The 25,331-nt window shown below is 42.0% G+C and overlaps 1 protein-coding gene across 16 annotated transcripts in view; it reads right to left on the bottom strand.

Annotated features, from left to right (window-relative positions):
- The window catches only part of SYNE1 (spectrin repeat containing nuclear envelope protein 1), a 707,535-nt gene that overhangs the window by 17,774 nt on the left and 664,430 nt on the right, over positions 1-25,331 (bottom strand). For all 16 annotated transcript variants that reach the window (XM_068232018.1, XM_068232025.1, XM_068232014.1 and 13 more), the window contains 5 exons: positions 23,777-23,903; positions 21,627-21,838; positions 19,898-20,098; positions 1,896-2,024; positions 68-280 (listed from right to left, as the gene is read on the bottom strand). In XM_068232018.1, coding sequence (XP_068088119.1) covers positions 68-280; positions 1,896-2,024; positions 19,898-20,098; positions 21,627-21,838; positions 23,777-23,903 — 882 coding nt within the window. The remainder of the gene's footprint in view (positions 1-67; positions 281-1,895; positions 2,025-19,897; positions 20,099-21,626; positions 21,839-23,776; positions 23,904-25,331) is intronic.

Here is a 25,331-nt window from a genome sequence, read left to right on the forward strand (position 1 = left end):
ATACAGATTAAAAGCAGTTCTAGTATATGTTATGCGGAGTGACTTTCACAGAACAACTTCAACTTACCAGCTGACTACTTGAAATGTCCAATATTTTCTCAATTTCTTTTATGTGACGAGTAACTTCTTTCAAGAGCACCTTGAGCCTGTTTCCAATGACATGTACCTTTTCTTTGGCTTCTAGGCAATCCTTGCCCTCTGCATTGACCAACAATTGACAGGACATGTCTTGCAGAGATGCCACCTTCAGCTGAGACTCCAGCAGTTCACGCTTGATTTGCTGTTACACAAAGGCTAAAGTCAGGCTTTTCCTAAGACAAATGTCTAAAACTTTAAATATAACCTTACTGTGCTAAGAAAGTACTATATATATTATGACAGATGATCTGGTGATTGTTCTTCAAACTAGCTTACTGTGCTATAACTATATCACATTATTTAAATATAGATGACATTAAACTTTAGGCACCAACTGTAGTTCTTTCAAACTTACCTTTCCAGAAAATACCAATGTATCTAGTTCACTAGTGTTGGGTGCTGTAAACTTTGCCATAGTTTTGGTCATGTGGTTCAATGAAGGCTCTCCTGGATGGAACCTAATTCTTTTTGATCAGGTTATTATGAAACCACATAATAGTACCAACTTTGATTACAAACAAGCCAGAAGAGGGATGGATAAAATTGGCTTATTTCCAGATTATGCTCCTAGCTCATGAGACCTCTACAGCAGTCAAATTGCTGCACATGGGCTCTGAGGTTGTCCATATCTTCCAGCTGTTACAATCGGGCCACACTGTTTTTGTTGCATCTATTTTACAGTGTATAGAATACAGTAAATAGTGTGACTTGTGCTGCTATATAGATGGAAAGCTGAGAGGAGAATAGCATAAGCCATTGTTGGCTCTCTTTAATACCACTCTGCAATGCCACTTTCCTGCCAATATCTGGGCTCCACATTCACTGACATGGGTGCAGTTAACAATGCAGGCAATGTAGTGCAGTGCTATGTACAAAATGCATCCAGGAACATTTTGACAAAACAGAGATGGGCAACCCTGTCAACTCTTTCGATGCTCTATCACACATCACTACCAACCATGATCTCCTGCATACAGATCAGAGCTGAATTCCAGACATTGCTTCATTCAGATAAATGCAGAGCAGTCACAACACAGGAGATCACAGCTGTCAACAGCATGTGAAAGAGCACTGTAGAAACTGCAAGCATGAAGATTGACAGGGTGTATGCCAAATTGCTGCTTTCTTCCTTGTGACAGATTTTGAAATCTTTAGGAAGATGGAATTCTAAGTTTGCACTGGGCAATGATCAGATTCGCAAAAACAACACTCTGCTAATGTAAGCCCCTCCAAAGTTATATAAAAAGCCAATTGCTGATTCATTGCAACAGAGTCCACGTTTATCAATCAAGATTGGAAGGACTTAAAACTGAAAAGGAGAAATATGTAGATTAGATCTCATTAAATTGCTGCAATATAGCACATTCCTGTAATTTAAATCAACTTAACATCAATAGGTATTTTATCAAATAAGTTCCGACAAAAAAAATCTATGAATCAAATGTAGTCTAATATTCAGTTATGTTAAGGGATATCTATCACAGCTACATTAACCCTTCCTCATGTGAGTCTTAGGTTGGCCATTCAATCACAAATAACTACTACTATGCCAACAGCCAAAAAGCTGTTTAGAATCATCTAGCAGGACTGAATTAGAAAATGTATGTGCAATTTTGCAACTATGCAGTAATTTATACACATTATTAGACACAAAATGAACACATAACTTTTTTTCATGAATGCTTAATGTTATTGAAGCACTAAAAGTCACAGATAAAACCTTCCATAGAAAGTAAGAAGAAAGCAAAAGATATTACCGTCAATAGCTTGTGATGATCCTGAAGTGTGTCGGCATCCAAGTTTGGATTGATGGGAAGTAGTTCACCTCTTCTTCGGTCAATGTTTTCTAACCAAAGCAACAGCCCGTGACTCATTTCATGGAAATCCTATCATAAATACGCATATGACAAACTACTCTTAACACCTTGACATTTGGTGGAAATAACAAATATGAGCGAGCATGCTGGGTAAAATATGAGTACATGTGAACCTCCCAAAATGTATCCTCCATATTTATACACTGCAATGCATTTTCTGTTTAGGACACTAGGGCCTGATGCACTAAAGAACGGTAAAGTTGCCATGTGCAGTTACCGCGGTAATGCATGTGATGCTAATGGCTTCCTGCGCATGGGAACTTAAACATACTTTTGTGCATCAGGCCCAAAAATGGGTACCATGGGACACACTGGATATGCGATAAAACCTACATGGATGTCTGTATATCTGCAAATAAGGGGTAACTAATGCCTGTGTTTTAATGATTATTAGAGACAGGTGTTGTGGTAAGCCTGCTGGACCTGATCCAGAATTCCCAGTTAGTTTACATTGTCTAGGTGTTTTTCTCACTAAAGGTTATAAGCATGGTAAACAAATACTGCTTGCTTCTGCTTGTATTGAAGACACGTTTTTAAGCAGGGCTGTTGTCCCAGAAGAGGTGAACTGTCGACTACTCGAAGTGTCTCACATGTTTATCTATTACAATGCATGTCCTGCTTTTAAACACTAATGTAGGCACCATGGATCTACAGAAGGTTTAAAGTGAAACTGAAGCGAAAAAAAACCTTATGACATAATGAATTGGTTGTGTAGTATGGATAATTAATAGAACATTAGTACCAAAGAAAATATTCTGATATTTTTATTTTCAGTTTTTTTTTAATAACATTGCATCATTCTCTAATATTTGCAGTTTACACACTACACTAAGGGCCTGGTTCACAAAGCGGTGCTAACAGTTAGCACGCTGGTGAAAAGCCCTTTATCATGCCTAAACTCAGTTTAGGCATGATAAGTTTAGGTGTGATAAATTTAGGTGTGATAAGTTTAGGCATGATAAGTTTAGGTGTGATAAGTTTAGGCATGATAAGTTTAAGCACCAACTGCGTTAGCACCGCAGTGCACAGCTGATCAAAAGTTTTGCGCTAGCAAAGTCTGGTGCACTTTGCATAGAGTTTAATGGCGCTGCTTCGCGTGCGGGACTTTGCATGCTATCTACACTTATCTAAACTTAGCATGCCTAAACTTATCACACCTAAACTTATCACGCCTAAACTGGTTTTTCACCAGCGTGGTGCAATGGTTATCACGCCTAAAGTCTCTAACTGGGTTAGCACCGCTTTGTGAATCGAGCCCTATGCATTTTAACCTCCTTGCCGGTTATCCCGAGCTCAGCTCGGGGTAACCTGCGCAGGAGGATTTCTCAGAACCCGCTGGGCCGATTTGCATAATTGTTCTTTTCCTACATGCAGCTAGCACTTTGCTAGCTGCATGTAGTACGCAATCGCTGCCGCTACCCGCCGCGCCGAGCCGCCCCCCCCCAGACCCCTGCGCAGCCTGGACAATCAGTGCCAGGCAGCACTGAGGGGTGGATCAGGATTCCCTATGACGTCCCGACGTCCATGAAGTCGGTGACATCATCCCGCCCCGTCGCCATGGCGACTGGGGAAGCCCTGCAGGAAATCCTGTTCTGAACGGGATTTCCTGCTTACTCTGATCACCGAAGGCGATCGGAGTGGGTGGGGGGATGCCGCCGCTCAGCGGCTATCATGTAGCGAGCCCTGAGCTCGCTACATGATTTAAAGAAAAAAAAAAGTCCTGCGCTGCCTCCTTGCCGGCTGGAATTAGACCGGCAAGGAGGTTAAATGATGAAACAGAGCAGGCTAATGCCCTTTTGTACTTTCCTCTGCAGAAAAAACTTAAACAAATAAGATACAGTTGAGATAAGTGGTGAAAAATACAGGGCTGTCTGCAGAGCTCAGAGAAACTCTTGCATAGATAACAATTAAAGTTTCTTAACTCTTCCTGTACTGGAAACAATATTAGACTCATATCTGTACTACTAATGTTTTATTTCTTAGAAGTACTAGGCGCACAAATCATTATATCATACGTTTATTTTCACTTCAGATTCCCTTTAACCACTTCACCCTAAAGCGGTTTTTACCCTAAGGGCCTGTTTCCACTACACGCAGATTGGATGCAGAAAAACTGACTCCAATGAAAGCCTATGGGCCTGTTTCCACTAAACGCAGTTTTTCTGATGCAGATTTCCCCATAGGCATTAATTGGAGTCATTTTTTCTGCATCCATTCTGCTTTCAATCTGCGTCCGATCTGCGTGTAGTGGAAACAGGCCCTAAGGGACAAGAGCGATTTTCACTTTTCAGTGCTCATCCCTTTCATTTGCCAATAGCTTAATCACTACTAATCACAATAAAATGATCTATATCTTGTTTTTTTCACCACCAATTAGGCTTTTTGGGGTTAATATTTGTTTTCAGTAATTACTTTATTTTCTATGTATTTTAAAGGAAAAAACAAGGAAAAATGAAAAAAATACACTATTTCTCTAATTTCATCCCCTATAGTTTTAACACTGCTATTGTACATAAAACCCACACATTTTATCTGCCTATTTGTCCTGGTTATCACAACATTTTAATTATGTCCCTAGTACAACGTATGGTGACAATATGTTGTTTGGAAATAAAGGTGAAGTTTTTCTATGGTGTTTTTTTTCTCTTACTAATCTCATGTGCATGCGCGGGTGCATGCACGTGCGGGAGCACACACGTGCACGCGCACAGCGGCAGCAGCACTGTTAGAGTTATAAAAAACGTCCTGGAGCCATTAAGAGGCTCTAGCAGGGCGTTTTTGTAAGTCTGGTTGTCATTAAGTAGTTAAAGCAACGTCTAAGGATTATGATATATTTGCAAATATGTGTACCTAATACTTTTGTGTTTAATGACAATTACAGATAGGTACTGTGTCAGAACTGCTGGACCTGCTGGGAATGACCCAGAGTCCACCTCTAGTTTTTATTTGGTGATCAGGGCCGGTTCTCTCAGGAAGCAAGGTGAAACATTTGCATCGGGCACAGAGATTATAGGGGCAACATGTTTGCACTGTATTTACACTAACACCATGCAGTCAGAGTAGGAGGAGAAGTGAGAGGAGAGCAAGATGAAGAGGTCATTATTTGGGAAAAGCAGCTTGTTGTGCTGTGTGAGGAGTCTGACAGTGAGTGAGGAGGGCAGAGGCAAGAGAGCAGCAGTGTTTCATTTGACTTGCACAGCAGAAGAGAGGAGGTGGCACTGCTGTCTTGACTGAGGAGGAATGGAGTGGCTGAGGGTGAGCAGTTTGTTTGTCACAGACTCACAGCCAGCCAGTGTGCTATTGTGTTGAGCTGCAGCATGTCATGTGAGATCATTAAATGAAGCAGAGTAAATTGTGGAGTGCTGTGCAATTACGCCAAATCAAAGGGGGCGGGGGGGTAGGAGGGCAGCCTCATAAGTTTGCCTCAGGCAGAAAAAAGTCTAGAACCGACCCTGTTGGTAATACATGAGCACTTGCTCACCAAGCTCCAAACTGTCCAAACCACTCACAGTGGACTTGGTGCCTTGAAATGAAACAGCAGAGATCTCATGGCGGAAACTGATATGTGACAGTTTTGCTAAGGGCAGTGGAAAGAATCTGAATAGCACGAGTAAGGAGAATCTCAAGTTTTATGAATCAGCATGGAAAACAGATATTTGACTAAGCATTTGCAGTAGTTTTGTTTTAAACCAGGTAAACCTTATGGACTTAAATGCCAGAGAACTTGTATTCAGAATGTATTTAGAGTTCATAATCACAACTTTACAGTCAGAGATCCATTTAACTTGTGATAAGCACTAAGGGATGAGTAATAGAATTCCGCATAATTCTAAATTTTGTAGTTTTTCAGAAAATACATTTTGAAAAGCTCATATCATGGACAAAGGGCTCTTTCCGACCTCTGGTGTCCAGGAGGAGGCTCATGGTGGAATCTGGGGGTACATTTTAACAAGGGGACCGCCAGATGCCTGCACCCCCCCCCTGCCCCGCCCACGTGAGTTGGGTATAGAGTACCAATGTATCCATTATCCATTGCCACAAAAGTTTAAGTGAAATTAAAAAAAAAAATCACATAAAAGATCTTCATTGTTCTTCATTAGCCATAAATACTTACCTAGGAAAGATCAGCCAGCACCGGGAGCTGTCATTAAACTTGATAAAGCTAGCATTAGCTCCGAAACGTCATTTCTGTAATGATGACAGAATTGTAATAAATCTTTAAAAGAGCATTTACTGGTGGTGCCGGCTGATCTTTCCTATTGCAAGAGGAGTGGTGTTCCAGCAGCCAGGCACGTCATCTTGTAAGTGGGACAGAGCTGTATTTCTACAACTGTTTCCATAAATATTTACCTTTAATTTATGTTACCATGCCAATATCCCCGGAAATGATCCCACACCAAAATTCTCTGGACTTGGTTAAAGATCTCTGCCAAACACCGCTGCACATGTCGCTCCATGTGGCCGGGACTCACTATACTAAAGTATAGCCAGCCCCTGCAAAACACCTTTAAATGTGCTAAGGCATGCTATATTTTAGTAGAAAAAGCCTCCTGGCCCCTCCGTGCACTGCCACCAGGAGCCACCACCCTCCTCCCCAGCCAAGACCATAGCCTCTACCCTACCCCACAGCGCCTGACACACGTTGGTGCCCCCATACACGCTGCTCTGCTAACTCCTGCCACTCAACGCCGGTCACTGCTGTTGCACTTTAAGGGGAATCCCAGGAAAATCATCTGTGAATTTGCCGCTGGAGTTTTCACTGATCAGTGGGATACCTTAATTTTCACAGATCCCACTGGTCAATGTAAAAACCAATGTAAAACCCAGGTGGCAAAATCAAAGTTTCTTTTGCCAAGCTTCCTCTTCTAGTGCAGCAGCGGTGTGTTCGGTGGAGATCTTCAATAAAGAACTAGAGGGTATTGCTGTGGGATAATTTCCAAGGATATGGGCATCATTAAAGTAAATACTTATGGATAATTAAGAATATTAAGGGACTTAGAACGGTTGCGTCTTTATCACAAATGAACCCTTTGTGGAAATGGGTAAAGAGTACATTATACCCATTTCACTTGGGAAGGTGGGGGGCGTGACAGGCATCTACTAAAGTTGTCAGTATTGACTTTAGTGTACATTGTGCAATTCTGCTCAGGATTACCAGACCAAAGTCTGAATTTGGCTGGATTCAGAATTTGGCAATTCCAACCATGCCTGTTAAGTACTAATCTTTCCCTGAAACTACTTGAAAATATGTAACACTTTTAATTATATTTTAATCTAATTTGACTTTTGTGATTATTGTGCATGCTTTCATATTTACAGGTATGCATTTTCAATGGCTGTATATTTCCTTGTCTCTTGTATTTCGTGTCTATGATATAATAACTTCTGTTAACAAACTTAATGTCCTAATGTTAAAAGAAGCTTTGTGGATGAATGTAAAGAATATTTAAATATAAAATACTTATTTACTGTTTTGGAGACTACAGAACTACAGCATGCAAGATTAAAAAAAATTGGTTATGTGCACGAAAACCGTTATACCGGCTGAAGTAAACCTTTGTCACAAATGTGCTTACCAAGTTAAAGCGTGATTAGTAGAAATTGACTATAGGTCTAATAAATCAGGGTGGTAAATCTCTGATGAGTACAAGTTTGTGCACTGATTTTACCTTCTTCAGTGTTTGTGAGAATGAAAGTTTGTTCCAATGGAACTGGAAGTGGGTGCTATTGAAAGTCAGCATAAATACTCTTCACAAAGAAGACCCTCGGTGAGGTTTCTCTCTGTCACTGGAAGAGTTATACTAGTCTAATTGAAGTATGATGACTAGTTATCCTGTCACCAATATCATATTGCCTCGACATAGTGACAGCTGGAAGCAGTTTATTCAGGGAGGAAGGGACAAGACAAATTATGACTCAGGCTGAAGTCTCACTCCATAAAAGTTTGGACATAGGTTCACTACATCTGTAAAAGCGAATGCAATGAAATAAAGACTATAAAAGGACCAGATACAAAAACAAACAAACAAACAAACAGTAATTAGAGTAACTGTAGTGAAATAACATAATATACATTTCTTATTTTGTACAATATTCATTTATAGATTATTTAGTCAGTGTTTGCACATTGTAAAATCTTTCCTCTCCCTAATTTACATTCTGAAATGTATCACTGGTGGTGACATCTTTAGTTCTACCAAGAGAGGTGTACGTAATGTTCGTTACTGAGATGCTCAGAGGGACATACTGCTTGCTTGGCAGTTGCATTTTTTTTTCATAATGCAATAAGGTTCACAGACAGCAAACTGTTAGGACCAGGCCCCTGACATCACACTGTGGGAGGGGTTGCACTACAATATCAGCCATACAGACCCCTCTGATGATCTATTCAAGAAAAGGTAAAAAATTCTAATGGGAAACGGTGTATCAGCTACTGATTGGCATGAAGTTCAATCCTTGGTTAAAGTTCCTCTTTAAATAGCACAATTTATGTTTCCTTATTTATAAAGCATGTTGATCAGAAGATTTAAATAGTGTATTTCTCCTGCTATTTTTGTCACTTTGTCACTGCAAGTGAAAAGCCAGGCAATGCCGCTGCTTTTAAGGCAACTAAAACTCTTTACCTAACTTAATTTCTTGTAAAATAGTGTTGCTTTTTGCACCTTTTCCATTGTATAGTCATTTTAATTTAGTTTTATTTTTATTTTTTTTGCAGCATATTGCCTGTCAAAATTATTTTTCCACTGTTTCTATAAACAGAATAAAAAGGGTGAGCGTATAAAATAATATGTTTAACAGTTTTATGTATAGATTTGTGGTCATATTGAATCCTACAGCCTGTTCATGGTTTATTTTACTCACACATAACATTATCTCTTTTTGGCTGTGATTATATATAAGAATACGACGTCAGATGTAAAAAGTTATCACTAAAGAGATGCTAGAGAACCTACTTTTGGTAAAATAAATGAATACACTAAAAGAAATCGTAAACAGAAGGAAAAAAATGCCATACTGAACTGACCTGGGGCTTCTTCCAGTGCACTGTGTCCTTGGGTCCCCCTCTGTTCTTCTGCTGGTCAGCTCCGTTAGTGCCAGACTTGGCCAGGACTGCGCATGGGTAGCCCATCTGCACACCCATCTCACTCGTGCGCCAGATGTCGTGAACGTTCTGCGCATGCACAGTTCACAAAAGACTGAACCACACATTCACAGAATGCCCACCGCGACGTGCATGCAAGTGAAATGGGCATGTATGCACAGCACTCCCGGCCAAGTCACACGCTAATGGAGCCACCAGCGGAAGAACAGAGGGAGCCCAGAGGACGCCGAGGGACCTCACGGACAACGGAGGCTGGAGGAAGCCCCAAGTAAGTTCAGTATGGCATTTTTTCCTTCTGTTCAGGGTCCCTTTAAAGTTCTTCTTAACCAGTATCTAGTAGAAAGGTTTAGACATATCTTCTACTGGATGTTATTGACTTTGGCATTCAACATGTTGGACTTGGAAGCCAAACACAAGATGTTTGAAAATTACAAAAGGAAAGGAACTACAAAGGGGGAAAACATAATTTTTTTCCTTTGTTAGAGAGCGAACACACAACTTGACCATAAATCATTAAAATGTTTCTAGGCTCCATTACTAGAAAGACCAAAGATCAAAACAATGCCTTAAACTTATGGTATAATTAAAAGCATACCTGAAGTGAATTAGGAAATAAATAATGGATACTCACCACACACACACCTTACTATCTGTTAAACTTTTCTTCCTCACAGGTTTGCTTTAAATGTATTTTTCCCTTCTCTCTTTTTTGACTTTTGGACTTTTAGCAGGTTACTTAAAGAGACTCTGAAGCGAGAATAAATCTCGCTTCAGAGCTCATAGTTAGCAGGGGCATGTGTACCCCTGCTAAAACGCCGCTATCCTGCGGCTAAACGGGGGTCCCTTACCCCCCGAAATCCCCTCCGTGCAGCCGGGGATCTCTCCCTGATTGAGGCAGGGCTAACTGCCGCAGCCCTGCCCCACGCGCCTCTGTCAGCGCGTATCTCCGCCTCTCCCCCGCCCCTCTCAGTCTTCCTTCACTGAGAGGGGTAGGGGAGAGGTGGCGATGCACCGCTGATAGACGCGCTGAGAGGCAGGGCTGCAGCCGTTAGCCCTGCCTCTAGGAGCAGCAAAATCTACGGCCAATTTGGTCGTTGATTTTGCGCGGGGGGTTCTAACTATGAGCTCTGAAGCGAGATTTATTCTAGCTTCAGTGTCTCTTTAAAGCAGTTCAACTTACCTGCCCCTCTGCACATCCTGTTCCCTCCTCACTGCCCTCCTGGGAATGTTCTGCGCATGAACAAAAATCCCTACTGCCCAAAGGCACGGGAGCACGATCAGGGTGCATGCAGCTCGGGGCCGCAAATGCACAGTAGCTTCCAACTGGTGGCGAGTGGCCAGGCTTAAGGGGGTTGCTGTTGCTTACTGGAGGGACTAGGACGGACGTTGTCGTTCCCTTTAGGCAGGAAATACACTAGACTCGCTCGTGCGTGTTTTGCGTCGGATGGCAAAACGCGCACAATTCTTCAGGCTATTGAAGTCAATAGTCTTGCATGGGAAATGCGTTCACCTTTTTCTGTGCGTTTTCAAATCGCACAGCTTTCTGCTTTTTTCCGCACCATGTTCACATACAGTACATGCCACCGCAAACGCGAAAATGATGAAGCATTCACAGAAAAACGTTTGCATTAAAACACAACGCAAAAACTGACAGGGACCCGGGAACTGCAGGTGACAACGGCCCTGCAAGTGTGTTCCCTTCCTTAAAGTGCACATGCGCCATTTGGCAGGAAACACACCAGACGTGGTTGTGCGCATTTTGCCGCAGACAGCAAAACACTCGCGATTCTACAGATTATTAAAGTCAATAGCCTTGCGCAGGATACATGCGTCGCCCCCATTTATTTTATATTTGTCATCATGCAGCTGAAAAAAAGGCTGCTATTTATTATTATAAGTTATAAAATAGATTTTATTTCTGAAATCTTGTATTTTTAATTTGGATCCACTTTAAGAGCAATCCCACTTACGCTTAGATAGTAGTCTATGGGAGCACGCAAAAATAGCCAGTGCGGTACTTTGCGATTTTTGTGCAATTTCACTATGTGGCTGATAGTTGCAATCACACTGCCCATAACAACGATCACAGAAAATATTGTGACTGTTTTGACTGTTAGGAATCAGAACTCAGTAACTTACCGGCATACACGCACTCATATACATTCCTGTTATGTTCTACATTGATATGTCCCACTGAGAACTAGGAGGAGTGTTGCTGCTGTCACCCACTGACAGCTTTAGGGATTACGGCAAGCTTACCTGGTTCTCATTTGGCTAATTATTTACCAGGTGAATCTGCTTTGCATGGCAGCTACTTGCAGCCAAATTCACCTAGAACACTTTGGATCAATTAATGGTCTGGTGAGTGTGGTTTGCATTTGCTCCCTGATTGGCTGCTTCTGTTATAAAAGTCCTTCCTGCCTGGGCGCCACACCCTATATGTTGTTCAGCTTCCTGTTCAGCATAGGGTGTGCTTTCATATTGCTCTGTGTGCTAACTGACTTCTACTTTAATTCGACTACGCTTCTGTCTCATCCTCTGGTTCATCTGCCTGTCTGCTGGGTCTTCTGTGATGTGTGTGATCTCCCCCCGCATAGCAACACATTGTAAGCTACACGCGTGTGCAGCAGGGCTCAACAATGTTGCCCAAGGGTGCTGATCCCCTACGGGCGACATCCGTTGTCAATGTGTACAAGCCCTAAGTGAGCAGGGAGGCTGGCTGGTATCTTACTATGTTTGCAATTAAACTGCCATTCAGGAAATGCTTTTGAAAATAAAGAGGACCCTGAAATTCCCACATGAGCAGATGGACTAGTCCAAAACTTGTCGGCTCTGTCATATTTTAATTGTTTACTTTCTTCCCTGGAGTGGCCTTTTAAGAGCAAATTTTATGCAGCTTAGAATTGGGACCATTCAAATCAGTATAAAGTGCATTTGACTGGCTCAGTTCCAAGCTGCATATAGTTTGTATTAAAACTGCCAACTGCGCAATCCATATTTAACAAAAATCTGACTGTCTTTGAGTTAAGGTTCAACAGGATATTTTAAATAACAGAAAACGGGATGGGCACAAATTATGGGACCCCATAGCCTAATATTTTTTTTGCACAGCCTTTAACCACTTCAGGACTCAGCCTTTACCCCCCTTAAAGACCAGCGCTGATTTCGAAAATCTGTGCTGGGTGGGCTCTACAGCCCCCAGCACAGATCAAATAACAGGCAGAGCGACCAGATCGCCCCCCTTTTTTCCCCACTAGGGGGATGATGTGCTGGGGGGGTCTGATCGCTCCTGCATGCGTGTGGGTGGCAGGGATTGGGGGCACCTCAAAGCCCCGTCCACCACAGGATTCCCCCTCTCCCTCTTCTCCCTACCTGCCCCGGAGATCGGAGGCTGCACAGGAACGGATTTGTCCTGTGCAGTCTCTAACAGGCTCCTGCTTGTCATGTGACAGCGATCCCCGGCTGCTGATTGGCCGGGGATCGCTGATCTAGTACAACGCTGCTACTGTTAGCAGCGTTGTAAAAATGTAAACAAAGCGGATTATTTCCGCTTGTGTTTACATTTAGCCTGCGAGCTGCGATCGGCAGCCCGCAGGCTATTCACGGAGCCCCCCGCCGTGAATTGACAGGAAGCGAGCGGCTGTTTCCTGATTAATTAGCCTGCAGCCGGCAGATGTGCGTCGCTGGTCCTGCAGCTACCACTTTGCCGACGCGAGTTATGAGTGCGCGGTCGGCAAGTGGCTAAATGGAAATCACTGTAAGACAGCTCATACTGTAGCTCTCAATAGGAGATCTACAACTGTCAAGTGGTGATTTGGCCAAAAGAACCAGAACTCAAGGTGACAAATTTAAGGGCTCATTCACACTAGGGGTGTTTTTCACCTTTTTTCAAGTGCAAGCGATTTTCAAAATCGCCCACAAAACGCATGTGCAATGATTCCCTATGAGAGCGTTCACAGCTGAGTGGTTCGTTTCCGATCTGCTCAGCAAAGCAGTGCCTGTACTATTTTTGAGGCATTTTTGCTATAATGGAAGCTATAGGAAAAATGCAAAACGCTCACAAAAACACTTTGTGCAGCGATTGCATTCGCGTTTTTAGGAATAAATACATTGTAATTATTGTTTTCCAGGTCAAAGAGTTCACTTCCTGATTTGCGCCAGGGAGTGAATTACAAAACCGCTCTGAAAAAGTGCTTAGAAAAGCGCTTTTTACAAAAACGCAGCGCGCAGTGGAGCGTTGGGAGCAAAAAAAAAAAAGCGCACAAAAAGGCAAAACGCTTGCGTTTTCATTTTTTGGTGCGAATGGGGCCTGAAGGGTGTTTTCTCCAGACTGCATTGTTCAGTTCCCTTCCTAGAAGATCAATGAGATTCAAATAAGAGCTCATAGAAAGCAAACGTGGAATACTCAAATGCTTTGTTTTAAGCTATTACTTGGTATTTAGCAGTGTGTGTTAGATTTTTAGACTGTAGACAGATTATTTAATAGCTTTCCCCCTGCTTTTTTCTTTCTGATATCCTCATACAAGTCTTTCCTTTGGTTCATGTTGAGAGTGGGACACACAAAGATACCAAACATCAAGGTGCAGGGGTGTCGCTAGGGCCTTTGATCTGGGGCACCGGCCTGGAACCTGTTGCCATGGTGGCCTGGAACCTGTTGCCATGGTGCCCCGGATCTATTGAGTGGCAGGAGGGGGCACTGGGCGGAGCGGGCAGTTAAAAACTCACCTGTCTTCAGATCGCCGCAGGCACAGCTTCCATGTGCTTCCGACTTCCTCCCCGTGGCATCCGTCGTCTTGGTTACAGCACCCCCTGTGATGACACACTAGGGGAAGCTGCCTATCTAATCTACGCTGGGGGAACCTACCTATCTAATCTATACTGGGGGACGCTGCCTATCTAACCTATACTGAGGGAACCTATCTAATCTATACTGGGGGAACCTACCTATCTAATCTACACTGGAGGAACCTACCTATCTAACCTATACTGAGGGAACCGACCTATCTAATCTATACTGGGGGACGCTGCCTATCTCACCTATACTGGGGGAACCTACCTATCTAATCTATACTGGGGGAACCTACCTATCTAACCTATACTGAGGGAACCTACCTATCTAATCTACACTGGGGAAGCTACCTATATAACCTACACTGGGGGAAGCTACCTACAGTATATAACCTGTAATATTAGGTGCGATGCACTCCACTGCGCGCTTCCAAATTATCAGTCCTGTAAAACAGACAACCTCACATAGCGTAATACTGTTATGATGCAATCATTGGTATGCTCCACAACTCTAGTGCAGGTGACACGCTGTGCTCACTCGTGGTGCCCACCACCTTATAAACCAAAAGGGCTCACCAGATGTACACCACCATATGCAGGTGGCAATCTCGCATAATCATATCTGTATCACTCAGGATATCAGTGATCATATCCCAATCCAAGTCATAAAATGGTCTTTAATAAAACACAATAAAAATGTCCATAGCGCAATATGTTAGCTCCAGATAAAACACAACTGCGCCTCTCGCGCACTCCAGTAACTTACAAGCTCCAATTAGGAAGGATTAACATGTCATAACGGCAAGTCTCATTGGTCCAATGCAAAGTCCGGGGAGGTGCGGGAGCCGGCAGAGCGGGACAACGCGGACGGCTGTTCGTGAACTAAGTGCATTGGACCCAACAGTATTCTCTGGACTTTAATTATTGACTTTTAAGGTTCTTTTTTCTGGTGGTGTTTTTATTGTTTTTCGGGCAGCGCAGCATTGTTTTTTATAAATGTACCTATATAACCTATACTGGGGGAACCTACCTATCTAACCTACGCTGGGGGAACCTACCTATCTAACCTACGCTGGGGGAACCTACCTATATAATCTACGCTGGGGAAACCTACCTATCTAACCTATACTGGGGGAACCTACCTATCTAACCTACGCTGGGGGAACCTATTTATATAACCTATACTGGGGGAAGCTGCCTATATCATCTATACTGGGGGAAGCTGCCTATATCATCTATACTGGGGGAAGCTGCCTATCTAACCTATACTGGGGGACGCTGCTTTCTAATCTATACTGGTGGAAGCTGCCTATCTAATCTATACTGGGGGAAGCTGACTATATAATCTATACTGGGAGAAGCTGTCTATCTAACCTATACTGGGGGAAGCTGCCTATATAATCTATACTGGGGTAAGCTGCCTATATAATCTATACTGGGGAAGCTTCCTATATAATCTATACTGGGGAAGCTGCCTATATAATCTATACTGGGGAAAGCTGCCTATCTAACCTATACTGGGGGAAGCTGCCTATATAATCTATCCTGGGGAAGCTGCCTATATAATCTATACTGGGGGAAGCTGCCTATCTAACCTACACTGGGGCAAGATGCCTATATAATCTATACTGGGGGAAGCTGCCTATCTAACATACACTGGGGGAAGCTGCCTATCTAACCTATAGTGGGGAAACCTACCTATCTAACCTACTCTGGGGCAAGCTGCCTATATAATCTATACTGGGGAAGCTGCCTATCTAACCTACACTGGGGGAAGCTGCCTAGTTAACCTTCATTGTGGGAAGCTGCCTATCTAACCTATACTGGGGAAACCTACCTATCTAACCTACACTGGGGAAGCTGCCTATATAATCTATATTGGGGGAAGCTGCCTATCTAACCTACACTGGGGGAAGCTGCCTATATAATCTATGCTGGGGGAAGATGCCTATCTAACCTATACTGGGGGAAGCTGCTTTCTAATCTATACTGGTGGAAGCTGCCTATCTAACCTACGCTGGGGGAACCTACTTATATAACCTATACTGGGGGAAGCTGCCTATATCATCTATACTGGGGGAAGCTGCCTATCTAACCTATACTGGGGGAAGCTGCTTTCTAATCTATACTGGTGGAAGCTGCCTATCTAATCTATACTGGGGGAAGCTGCCTATCTAATCTATACTGGGGGAAGCTGACTATATAATCTATACTGGGAGAAGCTGTCTATCTAACCTATACTGGGGGAAGCTGCCTATATAATCTATACTGGGGTAAGCTGCCTATATAATCTATACTGGGGAAGCTTCCTATATAATCTATACTGGGGAAGCTGCCTATATAATCTATACTGGGGGAAGCTGCCTATCTAACCTATACTGGGGGAAGCTGCTTTCTAATCTATACTGGTGGAAGCTGCCTATCTAACCTACGCTGGGGGAACCTACTTATATAACCTATACTGGGGGAAGCTGCCTATATCATCTATACTGGGGGAAGCTGCCTATCTAACCTATACTGGGGGAAGCTGCCTATCTAACCTACACTGGGGGAAGCTGCCTATCTAACATATGCTGGGGGAAGCTACCTATCTACAGCCAAGCAAAGCCCCAGGGCCCCAGCCCAGCAAAGCAGAGCCCTCAGCAAAGCTAACCCCCCCCCCCCCAGCCTAGCAAAGCTTCCTGGTCCCAGCCCAGCAAAGCATACAGCCAAGCAAAGCCTAGTAAAGCCCCAGCTCAGCAAAGCTGAGCGCGCCGCACATTCGTTCCCTCTTGGTGCCTAGGGGTGCCCCGGATCTCCCAGTAACCTAGAAAATGCCCCTGTCAGGGTGACATTTCTGCATTTAAGGAGACTGAATGACTGACAGCACAACTGTAGTTAGGTGCAATACTAATTACATAAAATAGCCAATTTGAAAAACCACTGTAGTCAAATTATTTAAGATTTTTGTAGGGGAGCCAAATGTGTCCAGGATAAGCAATACCTCCTCTGGCCTTAATTCTTTTTGAGTCACTGACCCAGAAGGAGTATACTGATCAAGTGTTTTGACTTCAGTTTTGTCCTGTGCTAACATTAGCTGTATGCAAAAAAAAAAATTAAATTGTATCAGAGACAGCGTTAGCTAGAAGTTTGATACTTAACTGGGGCTTTCTCCAGCCCCATAAGCATGTGCGAATCCCGTGCCGTCCTCCCGCAGTCTGCCTTTCAGCCACAATCACCCCCGGTAAATGGCTCAGTGGCCTCAATCGGTGGCTTTTACGCATGCGAGGGAGGTCCGCACATGTGCAGGAGGCACCGACTGACGCAACTGAGCCAGTTACTGGGGCTGATTGTGGCTGAACAGCAGACCGTGGATCCGCGCATGCGCAGAAGGCACCTACTGATGCGACTGAGCCAGTTACGGGGGCTGATTGCAGCTGAATGGCAGACAGCAGGACGGCAAGGGACTCACACTTATGAAGCTAGAGGAAGCCCTGGGTAAGTATCAAAACTTTAGCTAACACCGTTTCCTTTAGGTGAAAAGATTGCCACCACATCCAGGCCAACTGGATTAATTAGGAGGAGACCTGAAATGGCAGCTTTCATACAAATAAATTAAACGAAGTGAACCTGAAGTGAAAATAAACTTATGAGATAATGCATTGTATGTGTAGTATAGATGAGAAATAGAACATCAGTAGTATATTTATTATTTATTTTAGTAGTATATGTATTTTCAGTTTTATAGCTTTATTTTCAGTTTTATAGCTTCATTTTTAAAATTGCAATAGACAGTCACAGGTGCAGTTTAGAATCTACACTTTGCCTTTTGAGCAAAAAAAAAAAGAGCAGACATAATGACCTTTTAGGCCCCTGTCACACATTTGGTGTTGCGTTGCGGTACTCTCCCCCACCACTCCCCTGCCACAGTCTCTATGAGACAGCCCACAGTACCTGCGGTGTGACGCGATATGACGGAAGTGCTCCAGGCGCCATAGGGTAATGCACTGCAGCTTCTGCGATTTCCGGATGTAAATAAAAAGTCCCATATTCGTTTCTACATTATTTTTTTTAACAGTTGCACCACAGCTACAATATGTATATATTTCGGAGGCTGTTGAGGTGCTTTTGACCAGCTGATGATGGATGATAGCACCGCCATAGTGTGCAACCGGCCTGAAACTTTCCTTCAGCAAAAACTCTTTACCTTTCCTCTCACTGACAGCTTCTTTTTAAACAGGACTGATTTCAAGCACATACGCGCTCATTTGCATAGATAACAAGCCAAAGCTTTTTAACTGTTCATGCACTGGAAAATAGAAAGGGACTTTAGATAATTTGTTAGTAGGGCTAGCACCACATGTGTACATGTTTAACTCATCATGTTACATGTCACTTCAGGTATGCTTTAAGTGGTTAGCAGTGGCCCCGCAGGGGTAGAGGCAGTGGCTCCCATTCCAGTGTGGGCACTAACTGCATAGATTTTGTATGTTCTCCACTAGGTTAGCATAATTTCCTCTGTGTGCAAAGGTTTTCTCCCACAGCCCAACAGTATGCTGGTAGGTAAATCTCGAGTTCCACAAAAAAACTAATTCCTTAGTACAGAGTAGGGGCATTCACAGATATCAATTAACAACGGATATTAATGTAAAGCTCTGTGAAAAAGGTCAGTACTATATAAAAAGGTATTAAAGGTAACATCTGAGAAGAATAATGTGATGTGGTCAGGTAAATTCAGGTGAAACCAGATTAGCCGAGATTAGCTGAATTCACCAAAAAGATGAGAAATATGGGCAGAATAAAGACTGCTGAACACAGTTTAGCAAAGTGTTCTTGAACAGCTTGTAACCCTTAGCTCAATACCATTTCTTAACCACTTCAGCCTACAGCGTGGAAAATCTCATGCATCCGAGCAACGTTCACCTCCCATTCATTCGCCAATAACTTTATCGCTACTAATCACAATTAATTGATCTATATCTTGTTTTTTCTGCCACTAATTAGGCTTTCTTTAGGTAGTACATTTCGCTAAGAATTATTTATTTCTAAATCCATTTTAACAGGAAGATTAAGAAAGAAATGGAAAAAAATAATTATTTCTCAGTTTTTGGCCATTGTAGTTTAAAATGAATACATGCTACCGTAATTAAAACCCATGTATTTTATTTGCGTATTTGTCCCGCTTATTACGCCTTTTAAATTATGTCCCTATCACAATTTATGGCGCCAATATTTTATTTAGAAATAAAGGTGCATTTTTTTCAATTTGCGTTCATTACTATTTACAAGCTTATTATTTAAAAAATAAATAAATAAGATGCTCTCTTAACATGTATATTTAAAAAGTTTAGACCCTTAGGTAACTATTTATGTAGTTTTTTTTTTTTAATTGTAATTTTTTTAATTTATTTTTTAATTAAAAAATGTATGTGGGTGATTTTAGTTTGGGAGGTAAACAGCTATTTTTAGGTGTAATATAATGTAATTCTTTATTTAAAAAATGTATGTGGGTGCAGTTTACTATTTCAAAAAAGTTCCTGGAGCGTACGATCACGCTGCCAGGAACTATTAGGAAGCTGCAATTTTTTTTTCCTGGGCACAAATACCGCGCTCTCTGCTTAGAAAGCGCCAGTATTTCTCCGGGGGGCTTAGATCGGTGAATGGGAATTATATTCCCATTCACTGATCGGGAGGCTAGCGGCAGGTAGCAGGAGCGTGCCCGATCGCGCGCACCACATTGCAGGAGCAGCACAGTCTATCTGGACGGATATATCCGTCCAGATAGGGTCAAGTGGTTAATATCTGTGAAAGAGCAAGCTGTGGTATACAGACACAATGCACCTGCATGAACAGAAAGCAAAGATACACAGCTCTTCATTGCCAACACTCTACTGGTTGTATTTATGTACGTACATAAAACACATTTGAGGTGATATATATATGTAGTATGGATTGTGTGCATGCAGCATGGAGCAGACTGGCTGTAAACCAGATACTTCAGTGTGTTACAAACCTGGCACTGCATTAAAGCATCTTGTAGTGAACACCGCCAGTCCTCTAATGTGCTGCCTACACGGTCCCATCTCAGGTTCATTTGGCTCAGGCGCTCTTGTAGCTCCTTACTCTCTTGAGTGTCTGCCTGAGTGAACTCTGAGCTGCACAAATTAATGGACAGGACAATAGCTTTTCGGCTGTCAACAGCTTTCTGCAGCTCCTGAAATAGGCAAATGGAAAAAGTTCTTTATTAAAAGTAGTCCTATAGCTTTCAAGAAGTCAAGGAAGAAAATACATTTAAGAAGTGCCACTTATGTTTGTATTAGTTATATATAGATGGTAGGCAAGATAAAAGGTGCCTGTTAAGCTCCTTTAACAATTTGTATGTTCACCTTCAAGCTTCCATAAAGAGACTTTTACTTTTTCATCTGTTATTTGCAATACATCTTCTCTGCCTTTTCCCTAATTGCCTCTGTGTTTGTCCCTTTTTTCTTCATGAACCCGTCCATATGGCCAGTAGACATGGTCAATGAAATGTAAATAATTCTAGCTGGCATGCAAATGTGTAAATATCATAGAGGATGACCTGTAGAAGGTCTATTTTCAGATTCTCCTAGACAGGGGTGTAACTAAAAAGAATGGGGGCCCCCAGCAAAACTTTAAAGGGGCCCTTCCACCTTTATATCTCCTTCTATCTAACCTTGGTGACTCCCACAGCCAGGAGACCATACCTGCCAGGGTGTGTTCTGAAAATGTACAGTGGGAAGCAAGATTGAAGCTTCATAACTGTGCTCCAAGGACTGGCCTGTTGTCTTCAGGGATTAGTGAAACATTTTTGTTCCAGCAGATCTCCACTGACCCAGGAAATGAAAGTCATGCTATCAAAATGAAGTCATTACATAACATGACATAACATCTTTCATTAGCTGACATGTTTTTTCTTCTTGGGTCAGTGGAAATTTGTATATTCGGAGATGTTCCCGTTGATCCCTTCTTGTCTTGCATATATGACACTGCTCACAAACATAACATATTGGATGCAAGACTTGTGCTTGATTCCTTCCATGTACTGCCCTGAGCAATGGGCTATAGAAGAAAAAACACACAACAATAAAGAGTTTGCGTAAAATCAAATTGGTTTGCATACCCTCTGAAAAAAAGAAAACATTAGGGCTACGCATTGCTTTCTAGTATGAACAATGTTTTGTATAAATAACTTCCTCTAGTAAAAGGATTGCACAATTCACAGCATACACATGCATCAGTGCTATCGTTATTCCATGAGTAATCTAGAGTCAGACATTGTTGGGTTTACCTCTTTACAATAGGGGCAGCTGTCTCTTTTTTTGACAAATGAGGGGTAAAGAATCCTCAATAAAAAACAGGGTCATAAGCATCATAGAAGATAATGGCAACCGATACAAAGTTTGTGCCTTTTGCCAAATAGGTGGATGCTCAAATTCCCTATCATTATATAATATTTGCTAGAAGTCTCACATCTTCAACATCTTTTTCTGCCAGAATAATACAGAACACTTCTTGACCAGAGCTCAGAATCCCAGAACATCCATCTACATCCATTTAACAGAAAATTGCAATGGAAACACAATATGGTCTATATAAGTGACAAAAATACATTAAAATTGAATAGAAAACATCAGTGATGATTTTGCAGAGTTATCTGAAGGCAATAAACTGTAGCAGTGACCAATAAGTACTCAATATTTAAGTCTGGGTAAATAATTTACCTTTAGCTTTTTGATTCTTTGTTCAATGGTTTGGATGTCAGTGCTAACATCCAGCCGACGAAGCTGCTCAAGCTCCTCCTCTGTTTCTTCCAGCCAATCCCATATATTGCTCAGATCTGACATAAACTGCTGCCACTGCTGTAGCTTTTGTTTCATCCTGAGTTCCTTATTAAGAGCTTGTGCATGGATTAATTCCCAGCGCTCAATAACACCTTGAATAGCAATGACATCAAGAAAATAATACATGTAAAACTGAAGACTTCATTGTAGCTTTCATTACATTAAAGGGGCAGTCCTCCTGTATCAGGTATTTTATCTCTGTATTTGGTATTTTATATATTTTAATATAGTATTAAAGTGGAACAAAACTCACAACTTCATCTATGCTCTAAAAGATTAGCCAGAGCACGTTAACCTTTATGGAAAAAAACAAAGTCTTCATTACAATTTATTGTAATCCTAAAAAAACAGAAGTTTTAACTTGGTTTCACTTTCCACGGAGCACTGAAAGGGTTAAGCCTCAGTGTTTACTGTAAGGGGAAAATTCACTGCTGTTGCTGGGAACTGGACACATTTATCTGGCTAAAAAAAAAATAAAAACACGGAATACAGAGCAGTGAAAAAGTTTAAGTTTCTTAAAGAGAATCTGTACTCTAAAATTCTTACAATAAAAAGCATACCATTCTATTCCTTATTTTCTCCTAGGCTCCTCTGTGCTGTTTCTGCCACTCCCTGCTGTGATCCTGGCTTGTAATTGCCAGTTTTAGGCAGTGTTTACAAACAAAAAACATGGCTGCTAACCAGAGTGTGATAGGCTGAGAAGAGCTCAGTCTGTGACTCACACAGAGCCTGTAGGGGGCGTGGAGAGGGTGTGTATAGCTTCTATCCTATCACAAGGAGAGCAGCACATTCCTGTCCGAGTGCCTGAGCCCGACAAAGCCGTCAGAGGAAAGAAGATTAGATTATATAACAGAGATAATACAGCCACTGTGCAACTAGGAAAGGCAGACCACATTAGAACAGGTATAGGAACTTATAGGATAGAAGAAATAAGGCTGAAAATTTTGTTACAGAGTCTCTTTAAGCATCTATATTTGGAATAAAGACTTGTAATTGTGTGCTGTGCAAGAATAAACACCCATTATTTAATGCATTCAAACAATCTATGTTGCTAATTAAAAATATTTGGAGCTCTGAGCACTGTCTATTACTTCTCTTGGTTGCAGCAACTTTAAGTCGCAATCAGAATTACACGTTCCAAGCATATATATACAAGAACATTAAAGAGAAACTTTACTGAATATAATGAACTACATTGCTTATTTTTTTTTTACAACAAATTACTTAGTCTTTGCCTTCTGTAAAATCTTTCCTCACTCTGATTTACATTCTTAAATGTCTTAAAAGTCCCAAATCTGCGGCTTACCATTTAGAGAGGGAAGCCTAATGAGGCTTCCCTTGGTTTAAACAAGCCCCCCTGTCACTAAGCGCGGCCCCCCTTCACATCGGGGCCGCACAGCTCCTCCTCCTGGTTTATGTGTGCGCAATGGTCGCTCACCCACGCATGCATAGTAGCATGGAGCCAACGGCTCCGTACTACTGCAGATGCGCGGACTCAGTCGGCTATTGCGTGCACTTGAACCATGCAGAAGAGCTGCGGTGGCCCCCCATTTTCCGGGGGGTGGGGCACGCTTAGCAACGGAGGACCCAGGAAGAGTGAGGGAAGCCTCAATAAGATCCTGAGGCTTCCCTCTCTTTAGGTAAGTATCTGATTTTGTGTATCTGAGCTTCGGCCCGGGTACACTTTAAATGTATCACAGGTGGTGACATCTTTACTGCTTGCAAAGTGCCTCACTAAATACTTTTTTTGTTGTGTTTTAAGGTAAGAAGAGACAACAACTGGTCTCCCAGAATGAACTGGGAGGAGAAAGCTTCGTGACATCATATCCTAGGCTACACACCACTTGGAATGGTGTACCAATATAAATCAATAAAAAGATATAGGAAGTGTTTCTGATGCTGCAACCAGGATAATTAACTGATAATTGAGTATCCTGGATCATTTTAGTACATTCTTCAATTTGTTGTTGTGGCGTCTCTTCCACACTATCAGCATTTATGAGAACCAGTAAAATGTAGGAATTACTTACCAGCAGATTGTGTCTCAGTACTGTTCAAATTAATGAAACCAGAGAGCTTTTCTTCTTCCTCTTTCAGCTTTTCACTTACTTTTTTCACAGTGTCTATGCTTCCCCGACACTCTCCAAGAAGCCTCATCTAATGAGAGGCAAAGAACATGAATAAACTATGCTAGATAAAGCAACATGTAGGTAGGACATCCTTACATATGGGCTCAGAAGTTTACAATGGCAACTAAATGGATCACATGCTTAATTTAAAATTAGAAACATGAATGTCTATTTTAGGGGGCATAAACACATCCAAATTTGATTGGCCAATAGATGGCCAATTTTACCATGTCTATGTAGTATGAGGGCCAACAGATTTTGAATTCAGTGAACAGATTGTTTAGTTTCAGAGTTACATAGTTTGGTTGAAAAAAGACATCTGTCCATCAAGTTCAACCAACTGAATATAAATAAACACATTAGGTACATTTCTGTGCAGTTGTGGGTAGGAGTCAGTGCACAGGACTGTGACTGTGGAGCATTTGGAGTGCAGACGCCCCGTAGTTAGTTCACACATGCAATCAAAAGAGAGGAGAATGGGCATGCACATCCAATGCAAAAAATTCAATTTATTCCACCATTAAAATACAATAGATTACAGTACCGTTATGCTGGAGAGGAGTACAAGTCAGTGAGGGAACCATTCCTCTCTTTTGATTGCTTAGGTACATTTCTGTCCTGCACCCTCACAGGTGGTCTATGGGAAGGCAAAAACCCTTACAAACTTTTACAAGGCTTGACCAACTAATTTTTAAAGGGAAAAAGTTCCTTCCTGACTCCGGGTGGCAGTCAGATAAAATCCCTGGATCAACTCTGCTGGGAATTAACTGGTAATTATAACCAAGGATATCCTTCAATGCAAGGAAAGCATCCAAGTCTCCATTAAATGCTGATGTGGGATTTTCCATAGCAACTTACTGTGATAAAATATTCCACATTTAACCCCAATTACTGTAAAGAAACTCTTCCTAAATACAGTAGATGGCAAAACCTTTTTTCTTTCATACACAGATCATGCCAACTTGTCCTTTGTACAACCCTAGGCTCACAAAGCTCATCTACCAAGCTTAAAGAGGAACTCCAGTGAAAATAATGTAGTAAAAAAAGAGCTTCATTTTTTACCATAATTATGTATAAATGATTTAGTCAGTGTTTGCTCATTGTAAAAACTTTCCTCTCCCCGATTTACATTCTGACATTTATTACATGGTATCATTTTTACTGTGGGCAGGTTATGTAGCTGCTCCTAGCTGTTTTGGCTATTAGAGACAGCTGTGAACAGCTAATTCCTGTCTGTGAACATTGTTACATTGTGGCAGTTTGCTCAGAGTACCGCGGTCCCAGAGCTTCTTGTGGGAAGGATTTCAGCACAAAATCAGTCATACAGCGCCCCCTGATGGTCTGTTTGTGAAAATCATTATATTTCTCATGTACAAGGGGGTATCAGCAACTGATTGGGATAAAGCTCAATTCTAGGTTGGAGTTTCTCTTTAAGTATTGCCCTCTGATGTATTTA

Source organism: Hyperolius riggenbachi, chromosome 4 (genome assembly GCF_040937935.1).
Source record: "Hyperolius riggenbachi isolate aHypRig1 chromosome 4, aHypRig1.pri, whole genome shotgun sequence".
Classification (NCBI taxonomy): domain Eukaryota; kingdom Metazoa; phylum Chordata; class Amphibia; order Anura; family Hyperoliidae; genus Hyperolius; species Hyperolius riggenbachi.